The sequence below is a fragment of the Buteo buteo genome, chromosome 25, assembly GCF_964188355.1.
Source record: "Buteo buteo chromosome 25, bButBut1.hap1.1, whole genome shotgun sequence".
Classification (NCBI taxonomy): domain Eukaryota; kingdom Metazoa; phylum Chordata; class Aves; order Accipitriformes; family Accipitridae; genus Buteo; species Buteo buteo.
The window spans coordinates 311,066-330,499 of NC_134195.1; the positions used below are offsets into that span (position 1 = coordinate 311,066).

General features: G+C 37.9%; 1 protein-coding gene across 1 annotated transcript in view; it reads left to right on the forward strand.

Moving 5' to 3' along the window:
* MYO16 (myosin XVI) overlaps positions 1 to 19,434 on the forward strand; it is a 384,622-nt gene that overhangs the window by 178,670 nt on the left and 186,518 nt on the right. The window contains exons 8-10 of the mRNA XM_075057405.1: positions 5,054 to 5,129; positions 6,494 to 6,647; positions 14,833 to 14,983. Of these exons, the coding sequence (XP_074913506.1) occupies positions 5,054 to 5,129; positions 6,494 to 6,647; positions 14,833 to 14,983 (381 nt within the window). The remainder of the gene's footprint in view (positions 1 to 5,053; positions 5,130 to 6,493; positions 6,648 to 14,832; positions 14,984 to 19,434) is intronic.

Here is a 19,434-nt window from a genome sequence, read left to right on the forward strand (position 1 = left end):
AGTATAACATTCTCAGTGTTTACATCTATGTTTTTAAAGCTCAGATGTGCACAGACTACACTATATACTTACTTGATTATTGCAGGATCTTAGTGATCAATATAAATTTAATTTTCCTTGAAATACCAGCTATAGTGACTTTCTCTCATATTCAGGACGCATATATGAAAAAAGTCTAGTAAGACTGTTCAGGCACAAACTTTGAGAAGTGCCAGATTTATGATCCTCTCTGTAGTATTAGTATATAACTTGTAGGAATATAACTTATAAGCATCTTTAATCACAAGATCAGATAATGTTGTTCTCTGACTTACTTTTTTTCTCTGTTTAATTTTCTGGTGGATTAAAAAACAGAAATGTAGGTTATCAGTCTTGAAGTAAGGATTGCTGAAGTCTTTACTTCAGCTGTAGAAAAACTTTAAGTAACCTTTGTTACTTGCTTAGATAGCTGAAAATAGTATTAGGTTGTCCTTCTTGAACCTATTCCAGAGGTTTAAAAGGCATACTCTTAGGCCATATAGATTAAACATGCTGACTGCAGAAAGGCAGTAGGGACATTTGAGGAACCTGGGTTCCACTCCAAGCTCTTGTGTATGAACAGACAGAGTCTTCATGGTTCATTCCTCGCACGCGCAACCTTATTTGTCTCATTGCCTCCAGTCTGTTCCATTCTTGTCTTGATTCTGTTGTCTTATTGTCTCATTCATTTGCCTGGCTTCACGTCCTTTCCTTATGTGTTTTATCCCAATCCTAATTTCCTTGCACAGCCAGCTTCTGCCCCTCCTCCTCTCCCTGGTTCTCATCCAAGCTTTCTCTTTTCTCTACTTTGGCTTCATGCTAACCTTCCAGCCCTTCTGTTACACTTATCCCTTTTTCCCACTTGCTTACAGTCCCAATGTCCCTTGTTCAGTCTCGGTGGTTTTTCCTCACTATGTCACTTTCTTCTTTTTTTTTTTTTCTGCTTAGTCTGTCTCTGCCTACATCCTGCCTCCTTGTCATGTCTCTCTTCTTCCCTTTCACTTCATTTATTTCATGCTGTTAGTTCCAATGTCCAGCATTTTATCCATGCTCTGTTCTATTTTTTCCCGTCCGCTCTTTCTACCCTGCTGCTAGTCTCATTCCTGCAACCTACTTTTTCTAATCTGTTCCACTTTGCTGACCACAGGTGGTTAGGGTCCCCCTTTTTCTGCACTGAAATAGAAAAAATACTTTCCTCATCTACATTCTATTGAGAAGGGAGATCTGTTATTAGTTTCAGACATCATTTCCTGTTTCTAAATCAGTACTGTGAATCAGATTTGATTGCAGAGAAAATGCTATTCAGCCTCTGAATGATACTGCTCTTATTTAGGGGTTTCCCTATGAGACTTTGGCTTTAACGGAAACTCAGTCTTCTAAGGCATACTATTATGTAATGGAGAACAAATATATAATCTTCAAAACTCAATTCATAGTAACTCTAATAGTTTAGTAATTACCTCACTTCCTAACTTTGGGAGTATCTGTCTTGGGATTTGTTTTGTTTGTTTCACTCCCTAGTAGCTTCAGGTCCCTAACATACGCTTTTCTTTTTAATGTCCTTGATGCTTCTGTTGCCTCTTGTCCTGTCACTGGGCACCACTGGAAAAAGCCTGGCTCTGTCCTCTTTGCACCCTCCCTTCAGGTATTTACCCACATGGATGAGATCCCCCTGAGCCTTCTCTTCTCCAGGTTGAAGAATTCCAGCTTTCTCAGCCTTTCCTCATATGTGAGGTGCTCCAGTCTCTTAGTCATCTTAGTGGCCTTTTGCTGGCCTCTCTCCATGTCTCTCTTGTATTGAGGAGTCCAGAACTGGATACATACAGTACTGCATTTGTGGCCTCACCACTGCTGAGTAGAGGGGAAGGATCAACTCCCTCAAGCTGCTGGCAACACTCTTCCTAATGCAGCTCTGGGTACCGTTAACCTTTGCAGCTAGAGCACATTTGTGGCTCATGTTCAACTTGTTGTCTACCTTTTCTGCAAAGCTGCGTTCTGGCCAGATGGCTGCCAGCATGTGCTGGTGCCTGGGGTTGTTCCTTCTCAGGTGCCGGACTTTGCACTTCCCCTTGTTGAACTTAACGAGGTACCCATCAGCTCATTTCTCCAGCCTGTCAAGGTCCCTCTGGATGGCAGCACGAGCCTCTGGCATATCAGCCACTCTTCCCAGTTTGGTGTCATCTGCAGACTTGCTGAGGGTGCACTCTACCACATCGTCCAGATCATTAATAAAGATGTTGAACAGGATTGGACGCAGTACTGTTCCCTGGGATACACCACAAGCTACTGGCCTCCACCTAGACTTCTTGCCACTGACCACCACACTCCGGGCCCAGCCACTGAGCCATTTTTCAATCCACCTGGATGGTGGAATGGAAGTGCATTATCTGTTTCTCTGCTTGGCAAGCATCACCTCAGAATAGGCTGTTTACAATGTAGACTGCAGATATTTTGAAGACTTCCTTACTAGTATAAGGTGCAGCCTAGAAAAAGCACAGAAATAGGTATTTGAAAATTTATTAGTGATGGCCAAAGTCACAGACTGATGTGAGGTGGGAACTGGAGTCTGAATGCTGAATGAATGGGAAGAGGTAAAGCATGGAGGGTCTATTAAGGCCTTTGAAAATGAGGGCAAGCAGCTTCTGGCTTGGTGAGAAAAGAAGTAACCGAGGGGAATCTAGAAGGTAGGACTTTCAGATTAAAGGGGTGAGACAGGGAAGCATTCCTTGCAGCAGCATTCTCAACAGTCAAAGGGCAAGATATCCAGTAAGAGGTGTCAGAGAGGTAAAAAAATTATAATTTGGACAGAACACCAATAGAGAGCCATGCTTTATTTGTACAGAAAAGGTTAACTAAGTTTGTGTTTCGTAAAGGAGAGTACTCAGAGATAAGTTCTGAAAAAAGAAAAGTAATGTCTAAGGGGTTTCCTGGTGTCCTGTCAAAAGGCACTGAATAAATAATAAAGGGCTCAAGTGGAGAAGCAAGGCAATTGATATTTTGTAAGCAGATGTTTTAAATAATTGCCATTACTAGTAGTTTTCTGTACAGTGAATCATCACATTGTTTTTTTCATTTATATCAATTGGCAAAGACAACACTGGAAAATAGGAATACATACATGCTCATTTTATTCTTAGGCTCTACAATATTTCATTTGATACTGCGGTTTCTCTTAACGTAGTCATATCTCCTTTATTTGCAACTCTGCAATTGAAATACCTTTGGATAGTGATAATTTGCTGTAATTATTCTACAAATATTTCTACTGTTAGGCACATTTCTGAAGATATGGCAATTGGATTTTAAAGTACTCCTCCTAAAACTTAAGTGAGGTTAAAACTGACACAGTTTTGTGTATCCAAAAGCAGGTAATTGAAATTGCCAGTGACCTGAATACCTTAGTCTTTGCATCAAGGATTCCCAGCTGGAGATACTCCATTGGCATCAGGAAGCATTAATATTGGAGCACAGGATTTCTTGTGGCATAAATCCAAAACTTTGGTAACCCAAAAGGCAGTGTATTGTTACTAAACTGAAAGTGCATTTACCCCCCCCCCCCCTTTGATACAACCACTACCACTTTTCAGAATGACTGTTAAGGAGATTATGCAACTGCTGCTGATTTAGTCAGCTCAATGACTAAGCATGTTCCATTTTTTCATAATGAAAAACCACAGAGATAGATGCATTGAGAGTTCTCAGTTGAAAGCAGGGCTAACTGGGTTTGGAAATAAACCTAGTATGGCTTCCTCCATGCTTCCACAGTTTGCTGAATTTTCTGCTGTTACTGCCAGAAGGGAAAGCCAGCATTAGAAAGCTGAGGAGAGAAAGATGATCTTATTTTTATAGGCATTTGCAACGGTATTTTTCCTGCTTTTCTGTGATTAGAAGCTTGGGCTTGGTTGGTTTGGGTTTTTTTTTTTTACATTTAACTGATTCCTCCTTATCATGGTCTTTTGTAGTAAGTTGCCTCCTGTGTACTGAATCCATATTCAGTTTTATTACTTTTATTGCAATGATTTCTTTCCTGTTTAGCCTTTATTTATTTATTGCTTGTTTTTATGCCAAATTACTATCCTTTCCCTTAGCTGCCTACCAATTCAGGTCTCATTTATCTGTAGCTCTCCTCTGCTCTGAAGAATCTTTCTTTTCTGCACAGCTGATTTTCTCTTGTGCTCATTCTGGCCTCCCCTGTTGGTTATATTCATATTATAAATTGTAATTGCTTTAACATATATCCCAAAATGGTAAAAGTTCTCTCATTTAGTTGAGCTCTATATTCACATTCTAAATGTATTTTTTGCTCCTTGTGCACTTTCTTACTCCTTTTTGAGCAACCAGTTTATCAGGGTAGACATTACTACAGCCTTTGATGGAGAAATACCTCTACAGAGACTTTGGTGCAGCAGTAGAAGAGCTCACTAAAAACAGTTGCTTGCAGCATTCTTGCAGGAATTGAAAAATATGTTTTAGCCTTTTTATATGGCTAAAATTTATATATAATCACCATTATATGATACTCCACTCTACTGTACTGTAATTGCTACCATTACTAAAATGTTAAATACATTTGGTAAACATAAGATAAATGCGCCAATTTCTACTACTGACAAAAACCAGATTTACTTCCCTGTTGGCTGTGAGTAAGGTCCCTTTGGCAGTGATGGTACACAGTTGTTGAATGTTAGGAATAAAGAAATATTTGTGATCTAAGTCATGGTAGGTGATGATGGAGGGTTAGGTTTTTTCCTTACTGATGTGGATTTGTTTACACGTGAAAGGATGGAGGGAGACTATGGGGGTGGAGTTATGCTGAGGGTACATTGAAATTGTACGGAAACTGTATTTTAGTCTGCTGCTTGTGATTTATACTAATGTATGTAGTAGCTGCAGAAGGAGGGATTTTGGAGGTGTTCCGTATGGTTTATCATACGATTTCAGCTAGTGCAGAAAGGAATGAATAAACTGAATGACATGCATACTGCTTCTGTCCTACTTCTGCCATTTCAAACACTTCTGGTTTTGCCCATTTTAGACCAACCTTGTGAAGCTGCTCTTGATGCACTGGGCAAATCCCAGTCTTCTTAACTGCAATAATGAAAAGCCTTCAGGTAGGTGAAAATCCATGTATATTATGTATGTATAAGTTACTGTGACACTGTTTTCTTTCCCTCTTGTTTTCTTAGTTATACAGACAGATGCACACATATATGTGTATGTATATAGTTTATATAGTGTGTAGAGGTACATATACATTTGCATGTGTGTATATATGTTTTTTCATACATTACTGAAAAGTGCTAGTTGTGATCGTGTAGGATGTCATATCAAATGATAGTATGTTCTTCCATGTGTTGCATTCCCTGTTTAGTTATGTTTCTTCCTTGTAAGTTCTTCAGTGCCTTGGTGGCAGCTGCATTTACACTTCCTTGGCAACTTCTTACTGAGTTCCTTTCTCTGTCTCAACTGATGATAGTACATAGCCCTCATGAACTGGATTCTCTATAGCTGTTTACTGAAAACAAATTTCACCATCCAGTTTTGAACTGCAACACCTGTTGTTTCCCACGAAGAAAGCACCTTCTTAGACCAGATAGCAACAGGGAGCTGAAGCAGTGGCTCTAAAGATAATAGAATTACAGACTATATTAGGTTAGAAGGGACTTGAGAGCAACTGGTCTAACCCAGGGATCAAAGCAGAGCTAATGTCAGTAATGGTGGATAGCAGTGTTGAAAAGAAGAAACATATGGTTGTTCAATCTTCTATGCCTAGGATAAAATGAAGAACAAATCCAGTAATGTAGAAAATAGAATCTTTCTGTTGGATTATGAGGAGAAACTTCCTTTGCATAGTAAAGCAAGATATGTTATGCTTCAAATAATGTACCACCTACAGATACATTCACAAGGAACTCCATGACAATCTCAGAAAAGATGATTGTGGTTAGATGCGTGCCAGTTTGTATTTGTATCAAAGGCTATGGACTAAACGGAGTCATCTAACAAAACAGCTAGCTAACCACATGTAGTATGTGTTTAACACAGTTGAGTTAACTGTTTCTGGTCTGCAAACACAACTGATTTCAGCACTTCTGTATGTGCAAGAGGGATAAATCTAGTTTGTAGAAAGGTAAAAAGTTTCAAAAGGATTTAAGTACTTGTTTGCATTGAAATACAGAGTTGAAAACAGTTGTATTGTTTTTCCTGAAGTCCTATAAATTATTGAATAATACTTTGGTTCTCTACACAATGAGAGTGGTTTTGAGGTCTTGCAAATGACAACTTAATTCCATACTGAACTTACTTAGCCTTTGTTTTTCCAGTAATTTCAAGTATTATTTTATGATCAATATCTGAGCAACTGTTGTCATTTTATCTAGCTGGTTGCTTATTCTTAATCTGATCTAGAGATTTGAAATTAAAGTTTTTCTGCACTGTTTTATTTGTCTGATATCTTGGTGTTCCAATGTCTTAGATGTTGCAGCTTCTGAGTTTATTGAGGAAATGCTTCTGAAGGCTGAAATTGTTTGGGAGGAAAAAATGAAAGACCCTTTAGCTGTTTCTACTTTATCTCAAGAAGAGCAATACGAAGAGATCATCCATGATCTGCCCACAATTTCCAGTAAACTGTAAGTGTTGTTAAAGAGTTATGCACTGAGGCCAGATTATCATTTGAAATGTATTTGTCAATCTGTGAATCCTGTCTATGTGTCCTTGGAGACATTAAAAACCCGTCTAGGCATTGTCCCGGGCAACCAGGTCTATGTGTCTCTGCTTGAACAGGGGGTTGGACCAGATGCCTTTTAGAGGTCCCTTCTGACCTCAGCCATTCTGTGATTGATTCTGCGTGATTTGATGGGTCAAGTAACTCTTTCATTTTGGAAATCTGCTGAATCATCTTTTGTGTTAGTCTCTCTCATCTCTTTTTCTCAACCTTAATTCTATCAATATAGACTATAAGTAATGAAATACATTGCTATAATGGCCAGTAAAATTATCTGGCATAGCCTTAGCAGATTTATTAGGGGTTAATACTGTAGACCCAAATGTCCTTTTATTAAGGTAAATGGGAATAGTGTAGTAAAACTACCATTGCTTATGAGAGAAGCAGGGACAAGTCCTGAAAATAAAAATATGTGCAATCACAGATAAAATTATACAGCTTCAGGCAGTTACAAATTTGTTGTCAGATTTGTACTGCTTAAAATTCAAGTGGAATTAAGTAGAATTGAGCAATGTGAACTTCAAATTTGGTACTGAACTGAAGAGTCAATTTGTGTCTTAAATTGTAAACTTTGATCTTTTTGTATTTTCTTGTGAATCTTAAGAGAAGACTGTCATGGGTATGTGAAAAGAGGTGTAAAATAGGTATGAAGCATTAATGGCAGTTTTATGGTAGTGCAAGACATACTGATTTCTCAAATTCTTATTTCTAGATACTGTGATCCATGAGAATTTTAAAAGGCACAGGTAATGTCTGTATACAGTATGCAGTTGCTGTATATTTGAAGTATGTTGGTTGCTCAAGCTTGTGAAATACTGACGTTAATTTTTCTTTAACAATCACTGTACTGTATGTGAGAAAAAAATAAATAAAACCTCTTATAAAGAGAGCGAGAAGATGTATATGCTTCCATTTCATACTAGTTATAATTTATGGTCTGCAGAATGTATCTGGATACATTAAAATTCAGAAGAAATGAGCAATTGTCCTGAAATGATCAATCTGTTAAATTCAGAATTCCATGAGATGTATTTATATTTTGTAAAGATTGCATATTTAATGGATAGTAAACATAGTGTGTTGTTTCTGCTTCATGATTTGTAGTTACTACAGTACGTAGCTGGGTTTAGGACACGTATGTTTATGGAATTACTGATTTCTCATGCCTGTTAATTCCTTACAAAATAAGCAGCCCTCTGGTCTAACCCACTGTTTCAATAACTTTAATTATACCGCTGAAATTTATGCGGTCTTCAACTCTCTTTTAAGTGAAAAAAGAATTTTGAGGTGTGAAGCTAAAGCTTTAGATTCTCAAATATAAAAAAAAAACCTTTATTTTTTATTATTGATAAAAGTAGTAATACCAGAAGTAGAAGGTTTTAGAGACTGTGAGAACTTTTTCATTGTTCTAGCATCTAGATTATGCATTTCCATGTGGTTTATATTCTGGAAGTTTGTGCTGTGTTGCACATATTGTACTGGATACTGTTCTTTGGTGGTAAAGCGCATCAACCTCTGGAATACCTGACTTGCACACAGTAGAAGTGGTCTTTGTCTACACTTTCCTTCCTTAAATACATGGATGAAGAGAGCTACTTTTTTGAGAGTTTTCTATATAGTGACCTGCCGTGGGTGAAGAACTTCACTGGAAGTTTTGGAAAAGCAAAGCCCACTGAATGGAAAAACAAAGAAAATGGATTTACATATGGAATTGGGCTGAGTAACCTCTTTAGCATCTATTGGCAACCAAGTTCCAGTGTGTGGCTGCAGCTAGTTGTGGTGCCTACATGAGAACACAGTACTAGGTCAAACGAAAGATCTGTTTAGCCCTGTGCACTGACTTTGACAGTGGTCCATTGCAAATAGCTAGGGAGCAATTACAAGGATACAGTAAGCTTGAAGTAATGCCACTTTGGCACGTTCTTGAGACTTTCAGCAGTCTTAGGTTTACAGACTTCCTAAGCTGGAGCTTTGCACTAACTAGCTATCAGGCCTGCTATCAGTTCAGGAGAGTATCAGCAAACTTGCTGGCCAGCCAGCAATTCTGAGATGGGAGAGCTCTTAGAAGGCAAAAATACTGGTGTATTTTGCCTATGCATGACTCAGCTATCATTACTGAAGATGTGGAAAATTGTGAGTGAACCATACCACACTGTTTGCAGAATTCCATTTCACTTAGAAATTCATTAATCTTAATTTATAGTTACCTGAAAATCAGATGTCATTTCAAAGCTAGTTATCTCAGCTCTGTAGTCACATGCTTGTTCAATAGTGAAAACCAAAACCTTAGAGAGGGTTATTCTTCCATATTATAGTAGACATATTCTTAAGATATACTGAATTATTCTCCAGAGTGCCTCCAGGCTGCTTATTAGAGAGGCAGCCTAGATGACTGGTTTCAACCAAATTTTTACCTTTTCAATGGCTAATGTTGAAAGCACAGCATTTCATCCTTTGTGCTCTATGAAAGAAGTTTGTAGAGAGATGTGTAATATGCTAGGATAAAGATGAATGTCTGTGCTATTCTTGTGTACCAAACCAAATTTTTTTAGTGCTGCAAGGAGACGTGCACAATAATAACCCAGATTTACCATTGCTTTATTCTATATTGTGTCCATTTTCCGTCAACTCCTGACATAAGGAAGTATGTTTAAAATAAAGTGATAAGTTTAACAAGAATTCATGTAACTCTATGTTGTGGCCATACTGCTTTGTGGCCATCTCTCAGAACAGAACAATATTCAAAAGCAGACTCAAAAATTATGAACAAACAATTACGAATAGTACATGCTCTGTCAACAAACTAATTTTGCTGGTTCTAGATTAAATTACAGTATTGATTTCTGGAAGAACACCATGAAGAGATGAATTGAAGGTCAGTATCTTTACTCAGGTAGAAAAAAAAGTTTAGCAGTCAGTATGTTTGTGTTATGCTGGGTTATCAAGCAGACCTGGTTATCTTTAAGCAAACTTTGTGTTAATCCACCTGAATTCCCGTTATTGTGAAGCACTAACTGTATTAGAATATTTTTTCCTAGTTCTTCCACCAAGCTACTGAGTACTTTTGTCTATCTGATTTAGAAGAGGTGGACTATGAAGGTAACTGTGGTGGCTTGGCCCTAGCTGGCATTCACTGAGCTGCCTTTCTCACTCGCAAACTGCTCCTCACCACCCCAGCGGGATGGGGAAGAAAATCGGAAGAACAGGGCGAAATAGGCTGAGCTTGGGAATTTGATTTATTGCCAGTTGATATAAATATTTGAGTACCAATTTGGATATCAGGAAGCAAAACCAAAAAAGGAAGCAGACGTTTATATGCTTAGGGTAAACGTCTCCCCGCGTCCCCCCCTTTCTGAAGCTCAACTTCCCTCCAAGCACCCCTTCTCTTCTCCCTTGTAATTGCTGCAAGTTACAGTTAATCCCTTCAGTGAGGTGGCGCGGGGTAGGGTTGCAGTTATTTCTCTCTGCCACTCCTTCCTTTGTGCTCTTTCCCTGTGCTTCAGCGTAGGTCGTCCACAAGCTGCAGTACCTTCAGGGGCATACCTGCTCCAGCGTAGCTCCTCCCAGGGCCACAGTCCCTTCAGGGAAATATCTGCTCTGGTGTGGCCCTGTCTGTGGGCCGCAGTCCCTCCTGGGGCGTACCTGCTCCAGCACGGCTCCTCCATGTGCCGCACAGGAAAAGAGCAAGAAGGAAGCAGCGGCAAAGAGAAATAGCTGAAGTCCTGCCAGCGGGTGGTGGTGCCTGCTCTGCCATGGAGCACCTCCTACTCCTCTGACTTCGGTGGTCCCTCTTTTGTTTCTCAGTCTTTTTGTTCCCTCTTCCTCTCTCCGTGTGACATTTTCTGCCCTTTCTTAAATATGCTTTCACAGACGTGTCACCAGTTTGGCCAGCGCGCTCAGCTGTGTCCTGTGGTGGGTCCATTGCGGAGCTGCTGAAACTGGCTGTGTCCAGCATGGCACAGCGTGTGGCCTCTTCCCACAGAGACCCACCTGCAGCCCCTCTGTTACCAAAACCTTGCGACTTAGGCCCAGTGTGGTAATTTGCAGGAAATGCACTTTGCTCATTGCATTATATAAATTTTAACAGCATCTCATTACAAGGATTTACAAATGTGTTTGTGATGTACCATTAATTAATGCATTGCCACCTTATCTGAGTGTTTCTTACTGTTTTGCAAAAGTATTATCATTTGTGAATAAAATGGAGGAACCTGGCCCATGAAAATGGGTGTCAGTAGAGGCCAAAAAGTAGGAAGTTGGTTTCGTACTGGAGACTACATGGTCACATAATTGACATTTGTCTTTCCTATTACCAGTATGAGTTTCTTTGAAGGTTAACCAAGTAAATTAGGTAAAGGAGAGAATTTTATTAATGTTGTGAGGTTTTTTAAAGGTTGACCAATGTAGCAAACCTAAGGTCTATGCTGGAAAATTTTGCCAGTTTTATTCTAATGGTACATCAGAAGAAATACTGTTACTCTGCTGGCAAAAATACTTGCACCAGAACACATTAATTGACATAGTTTATAGTTCAGGAAATTACATTCGCCGTATCTGTTTAAAGGTGACTTCAGGTTCATGATATGGCTGCGATGATCACCACTGCCCTTCTAGTTCAGTACATGTACTTGCAGAATTTTTCTTAGTGAACAGTCCCTGAACGTACAGATAGTGCAGTCACCTAGGTAGTAATAAATACTAAAAAATTAGGAATTTATTCTCAAAGTAATGCTAACTTCATCAGATTATATATTTTCTGATACATATTTAAGTAAGTAAAAATTCATTGTAGTGGATGTATTTCAAAATCAGCAGAAGAATGTGAAATAAAATATACATAGATATGTTAAAGACAACAAAGCAGAAAAGAGGTTACATTTTTCTTCTTACAGAACATTTCTATTTAACCATTGATGTAGCAACTTGCATTTCAATTCTAGTGGTTTTAAACACTCTTCTAGTGTTTAATCCATTCTGAAGTTTCTGTCATGTAGCTTTAAAAAGTTTCTTAGACTGAAATTTCAGAGATTACACAGTTCACAGATGTTAACTGGCTTAGAAATTGTTTGGAGGATCTCAGAATTGCCTGTGGAGGAATTACAGTAACAGAAGTTCTCTTCAACAAAAGCTATAAGCTCAAAGAACCCATGAAAATGTCATTGCAGAATCTGTCTTGATATAATTCTTTTTCTACCAAGTTAGAAGCTGCAGTAGTGATTCAAATATTGATGATAAAACTGGCAATTATTTGATTGTCAGCTCCCAGGTTTTTGTATGATTTCTTTTTTCTTAAAAAACAAGCACATGCTGGAGGATGGCAACTTGCAGAAAATGATATCAGTTTATCCAACCCCCCCCCCCCCCCCCCCGCCCGAACTTCAGGTTAATTGCATATATGATGGCTTACACATGCCAAGATTAAAATGACAGTTCCTCCATATAACATGCAAGATTTTTTTTCCCAGTTAGATATGCCAGTAGCAACAGCCCTATCTTGTTCAAATAAGATTACCCTAGATAACTCTCCTTCCTGTCTATTATGCAACATTATTTTGGCTTAAGTCTCCCTTTGTGGTTAATTATCTATTAATTATCCATTAATTTTCATAAAAGAAGACAGTTCATGCTAATCCACTTGCCTACATTAACATAAAATCTTCCCTTGCGCTGTCCTTCAGTTTTCAACGACATTGCTTGGCTTCATCTTGTGACTAATAGAAATACATATGAATGTTAATAGAAATATTTTTCTAAAAAGCCACTGTTTCTGGAAACATTTTATTTCAGTTTGATTTTTCAGTGTCTTCTTGAATCTGACTCATAATGAACTGTTGGAGTAATTTTAATATGTTTTTTCTTTCTTGTAATCATTCACATTTTTGTTGTAATATGAATTATATGTCAGCATTTCCATCATGTAAAGTCCTGTTTAATACCTCACAAATGCACATAATTTATAGGCTATTCTCCTGTACATCAATACAGGGAACACACCAGCTAAGTCATGTTATTATTGTCCTCTTAAGTTCAGAATGCATCTGTGAAAACAGTAGGCACCTTTTTTCCCCACGCTTTGCTGTGTTTTACAACCTGCTTCTCTTTCGTGACACCTGAAAAGTTTATTTGGTTGCAAGGAGTTTACAGCTGAATTTTAAGAAGTGTTTCTAATGTGTGTTGTATAGTTAACACAAAAGTGCTAAGATTAAACGGGTAAGGTTCAACTTCACAGCAAAAAAATCCTGGATCTTCACAATTTAAAAGAAATATCACATGAATAATAAAAAGTTGTAAGTGGCAGTGTTTTGTTTTTTAATACTTGAATTCATTTGGCCTATGCTTTTCTTCAAATCTTTCTTCTCTTTGTGATTAAATCATAAAAATAATTCAGACCAAAGGAATTTGAGCAGTTTTGGACAATAGCAAAAGACTACTCAAAAAGAAAACTTCATGTTTAATTATGTTTTGTTCAATTCTGAGTCTGGGTAAAATGTGAAATAGTATTAGTCATTTGTGTTTGTGGGTGTCACAGCTATTTAATTTCTTCTACAGTCTAATTGCTGATATATCTTATCCTATGACATCTAATTGCCGAGTTCACAAAAATAGTTGGATAATGCCTTTTTTGTCCTGCAGTCCAAATCAAGAAAAAAGGCAAAACGACTTGGCTCTTGGATCTTTTGTCCACGTGACATTTTGTAAACAAATTTATGATAAAATTATCTTAGGTGAATCAAAGCAGTAAATACAAATTTTTATTTTCACTAGTGTTCCTCTAGACTTTTTATATTAAAATGTCTGAAGCAAAACATCATTAGAAAGGAAATTGTGTATATATCATTACAAAATGTTGAAAATTTCAGTGTTTGCAGACTGAGGGTTTCATCAAAAGAAAGGTTTTGTCAACTACTTTGACTTGCTTTCCAATGAATTCTGCTTAGAAGGTGCTTTGCCTCTGCTTGGGACTGTACCTTTCTAAAACTATGTTTGTGTTTCAGTTCTGTTTCCAATGGCAGTTCTTATCCTGAATTGAAATCAGTGTTAGCTATGGGTCCTCCTTCATTTCATTTAACTGTGTGTATAATCCTGGCGTTATTATAATCAGTGATCAGACTCGTGTAACAGAGTGAAAATGAGTTGGGTTTTTTTTGTTGTTTTTTTTTAACTAACTTTGACAACTGGGCTTTATCTCATAGTGGAATGCACTATTCCCGCATCCCCACATGGAGTCCACATTTCCTTTCAAAGAAATTGTGTGCACATTTTGGCAAGGAGCTGTTGTACGCTCCATGGGATTGTCTCATTTGCACTGTCAGAGGCCAGACGATTATTTTTTAAGACGGTTGTGTTCTCAGCTGCTGGGGCTGATTCCTTGCTAATTCTTCTGTATGTACAACACTGCCAAAATCACCCAAGATTTTGGCATTGTTGTTTTTCAGAAGTGTGATATGGTCTGAAGTGTCAGTAGGGAAAACAACTGTATGCGTGTAAGAATAGGTTTAACTTACATGTGAATGAAGAGTATTGTGTATTGTTGTAGTAATTTCAGGACTCTGCTGTTTGCTTGGGTTTTTCTTTAGCGTATCACATTCAGAGCAGCTTTTGGTCATGAAATATATCTTGGGTATTGCCTGATTAAAAGTAAGCTAAAAAGTGGTGGAATTTAATTATAATAACCGCAATGGCAGTATCTGTATTGAATTACTTTAAAACATATTATTTTTCAAAACAGTATTGCGTAGGTTAATGGTGTATTTTAAATTCAGTTTCAAAATTGGCTATTGATTTGCCAGCCTAGTGCTGTCAAAAGCAGACACATGCATATTCTCTTTGGCTTGCTCAGTTCTGCTTCAGAAAAGATATGTATAAAGGTGAATTTTAAATCAAAGTGTTCTGCTTTGTGTCCTTGGGAACAGACTAATCTATGTGAACAGTTCATTTCTCACCAGTTTCTTTTTTGTACTTTGACCAGGAACTTGTGTCTCAGCCCTGAATTGTATCCCAGTTCTGTTTGTGCCACCCACGTTTGGCAATCTTTTGTCTGTCTGACATCTTCAGGAGGTGTCTGATTGCTTTATTGATTCTCTTTGTAGCAATCCCTTGGCTTTACCGATTGCCAAGCAAGACAGTTTGCTGGAGAAAGACACCATGTTTAAAGATGCAGCTAAAGGCTTATGTAAGCAGCAATCTCAAGACAGTGCATCTGAAAATGTCACTGTGAACACTACAACCAAACTTGAACAGGTAACGGCATGCAGTTTCTTGAAATGTTTGCTAGCGCTTAGGTCTGGAAATTGTAAACTTAATGAAGTCAAAGACCGTAGTAATTTTTCCCCTTACCACGCAGCAGTATCATTTGCACTGTGGAGCCTTACCTCCGTGATCACCCCCTGCAGTCAGCCTGGCCCTGCAAAGAGCTCCGGCTCTGCAAATGGAACAGCTGCTCCTGCCAGCTGCTGGTGGTAGGTCAGGGGCTGTGGCAGTCAGAGGGCTCGGAGCTCCTCGGACTCTACTCATGGTTCACAACAGGGGAGGGACAACTCTTAACACTGCCCGAAGTGTGCTCTTGTCTCCAACTTGGGTTTATAAAGGAAAGAAACACGACCTGGGAGACTGCAAAAACAAAGAGAATGTCTAAGAAATATTAAGTTGCAAAATAAGTGACTGTAATTCAAAGACAGGAATTGCCGGATTTACAGCTGCAGTGCTTAACTCCCTTTCTTGTGCTAATGCATGAGGATACAGGCATTGATTATTTGGATACCTGTTACAGTTTTTTCCACAGGATCACAATCTCATTCAGTGTATAGGGTGAATGCAAAAGGGGGCAATTATCTGTTACTTGTAAATCTAGCATGTCCTAACTTTGAATGTTTAGGACTTAAATATTGTTTGGGTTGTGGTGGGTTTTTTTGTGGTGGGTTTTGGTTTTGTTTTTTTTGTACAAGGGGTTTTATTTTCTGTTACATGCATTTGGGAAACACATACTCCAGAAATATTTAGCCATTTAAGAAAAAACTACTTTAGAATGGGGGGGTGGAGGGGAGAATTTCCATTTAAAATAATTTACTGTGAATTTGAAGCTTAACAAAGCGGGAAGATAGTGGTTACATTTAAACCACGTTCTGTTAAACCTACATAACTGCCTTGACAGAAGCGTGCACACTCCGCTGCTTTTTTTTGAATGTGTTTCAGAGGAAGGTGTTCATCATACAAGATCAATCAGTGAGTTACATGTCAATCATATGAGTCCATCTCTGAAAGACCTCACCTTTGGAATCCCACAGAGCACTGGGTTCCCTTTTCAGTCAGAAGATACCACAAAGTGTTTTGCTTTTGGCTTACATCTTGTTTGCATGTCATATAATTTCTGGCCTGGCTGACTGTGCAGTGATGTGATGAAAACAGTCAATCCAAAACAGAAGCACTGCTGGTCAGAAAAGTAAGTGCAAGTGCTTGCAACCCTATTAGGGGGAACTGTCCTATAATTGTAGGAAAACAGAGGGAGGTGTTTAGCTTAGGGTCTTGTTGAGATGATCACTTGCTTTTAGACATTCAACAGGAGTGCAGATCAAGAACATATGTACTTACTTCTGCTTGATTCTGTTTTGGTGCAGACCTAGCTAAAGTTATTCCATTTTTCATTATCCCTAGGCTAAACTTTTGCTTTATGGTTTGTGCAGTAGGGTTAGGGGTTAGGGTTAGGGTTAGGGGTTAGGGTTATGCAGAGACTGATTGGAAAAAGAACAGCTAATCTTGCCAGTGAGGAGCAACCAGAGGTGTTCATGGTTGTAGTTTTGTCCTCCACCGTGATCCAGAGTCACTTCAGGGTCCCAGGGCAGAATTTCAAAACTTTAATCCTGCTGTTTCACTATACTTCAGTGGAACTTCCAACAATAGTTGTAATTCAAAGACAAGACAGCAGAATTAAGGGTGAATCTCTTTTAGCTCCATTAGCTGAGAAATTTCTGTAGAAAACACTCTGTGAAATTCTGCTCTAAATGAGCTAGAAGGGTCGTGTATCTTATGGTCTTTCAGAAGCAGTAAAAACTACAAACCTTGGCCAGTATCTGCAGTTGCTGAATAAGGAGTGATGCTCCCTTGGAAAAGAATAAACAGGAACAGTGTTATGTGGGAAATCAGCACTAACAAGGGATAGGTTAGAAACTGTGCTATTCCAGTGTGTTTTTAAATGACTGGTTGCATTAAAAAAAAAGCCAACATAGATTAACACAACTTTTCAGTTCGCAAGGGCTTATCGAGCTTTAGCTCTTAGGGACAAGAGAGGGTAAAACAGTTTAATCACTTCAGGAAATAGTTTAATTTTAGTAAACTAAAGAATTCCCATATTTTGTCAAATGAAAATATGAGCTTTTTTCTTTTTTAAAGTGACATAATTGTGATTCTGGAAATACAGGGATTGTATTCTAGACTACTTGCCATGCATTATGAACTGTAGGTATATGTATACCATGTCCATATTTGTGTACATAACATGTAGATCTTAATTTTCAGAGATGGTATTTCCGAGTAACACTTTTTTTTTCTTCTTCTTTTTTTTCCACAAATTGGGAAGTGAAATTTTTATTTAGTGCTTATACCAAAGGAAATCTTTGAACAACCCCTTCCCACTATCCCTGCCTCTTGGGTATACTAGTTCTAATGAGTTTCACTATCTTTTATTCTTACCAGTTGTGTTCCAAACTACACTTAAAGTAATCATGTTCTGTTTTAATTTTTCAATAGGGTATGTGGAGTCATTACTTGGATTTTATGTTCATAAATTATTGAAATAGATAAGCATGATATTTCATATACTTTATGTCAGAAATACCATACTTTCTTAGGCAATATGGCATGCAGATTAGGCCTTTATTGGGGATCAGAGAGAAAAATGTCATCTTACTACATCTGAAACATGCATTTTTAATAGAGAAAGCTCGTAACTTTTTTGGCTTTGAGAAAACTAACAGCTCAAATTTATATGTAGCTTCAGGTTTTTTTTAATTGCAAAAATGATGAAAAAGAGCCTTAGCAAAATATTATTTCTCATGAAGTAAGATTTTTATTACATGACGCATAGGAGATGGGGATCAGATGACTACATCGATAAAGCATTTTGGGTCTCTCTTGGATTGTATTAGCTTTTGCTTTTTCCTAGGTAAAGATGTTCTTTGATCATCTGTATGTCAAGGTCTGTGCTGCCAAACAAAGAAAGCAGTATGAATAATTTCCAGAATTTTATCATAGCTGGCAATTTCTCTTCCTCTCAGCTGGGAAGGGATTTTTTTGATAGCAGATTGAAATTACTAGCCTGGAAGTGAATTACGTGCTTTATGCTACAAAGAAATATAGATTAAATCTTTTCTTTTTCTTAATTGGGTCTTTCTTAAAACAGTATATTGTCTTTGTCTTATAATTCTTGTTTACATGTTGTTGGCCATATGAACTGTGTGATAGAGTATCCCCTGATGCCCTTTTGATTGTTCTGGTATCACCACATACACAAGGGACAACCATGTATATCAAAGTATTACACGTATGAGCTGGAATGCATACTTATTTCAGTGACACAAGTACATAAAAAAATAAAAACCATTAGAGATTATTATATGAACAGATTGTGAGTGCTGTTAAGTGTATGTAATTTAAATGAGTAAATAGGAATCTTCATTGTTAGCATTACAAAAATCTCAAAAACGAATAACTTCCAGAGGCATAGTTGTATTGGAACTTCTGCTGTATTTATGGCTATTTTTCTTTTATGTCTTGTAAAGTATGCGTCATGCAATCAGTATGATAGCCAGATACACACATTGAGGTGAAAAAATAGAGAAAACTCACCTGTATGCTCAGAAAAGTAGATGAGAACAGAATTTGAAGGTGCCCACAAATAAGTTATTAATAATGTAAATAATGTTTACTACCAAGTCAAATTCGTTGTGAGTCTGAGGCATTTAGAGTTCTTATTTCTATGTGATTTATTTGCTCATTGAGCTGTGAATTTTGATGCAAGGAGTCTGTTAGAAAATGCTGAATCACCAAGTCCTAAACTTGGTAGGAAAAAAAAGTTGATGGAAAAAGATTTCGATTCCCTTACTTGGAGTTTAACTGAGCACTTCACATCTCTAACCATCTATCAGTAGAGTCAGCATCTCTGTCTATACCTAGATTATGAAGTAAAAACAAGCCCAGGCCTGTTCTCTGGGTCGGTGCACATCTGTAAGACAAAACTCTTTTCTCCCTTGAAAGATAGGGCCATGCCCAAACAGCCTATGGGAAAGGACCATTGATATGTGACCTGAATGATATCCAGGTATTATCTACATGAGTGCTAGCTGGCATGACCAAAGAACGTACAAGGAGGTGTGCTAACAATTCCCAGGGCAGTGCTTGAATCCAAACCCTTCTTTTATTTACAAATTAAGACATTAGTCTCTAGCCTAGCATAAATTTAATCTTTGTAGACATAGATTAAGAGAAGCTCATTCTCTGGCATGTTCCAAGTTTTGATAGCACACAAGGAAGTATAGTGAAGACCTATGCCTGCTTTGTTCCTGCAAGCCAGGTGAGCACACTAATAAGGGAAGGAGGCCACAGGCTTCTTTCATCTGCTTTCCCTCTGTAAGACACTTAAGTTCTTGGAATATCTTTTGTTCATTTTGTTCTATTCCAACGTGCATCATCAAAAACAA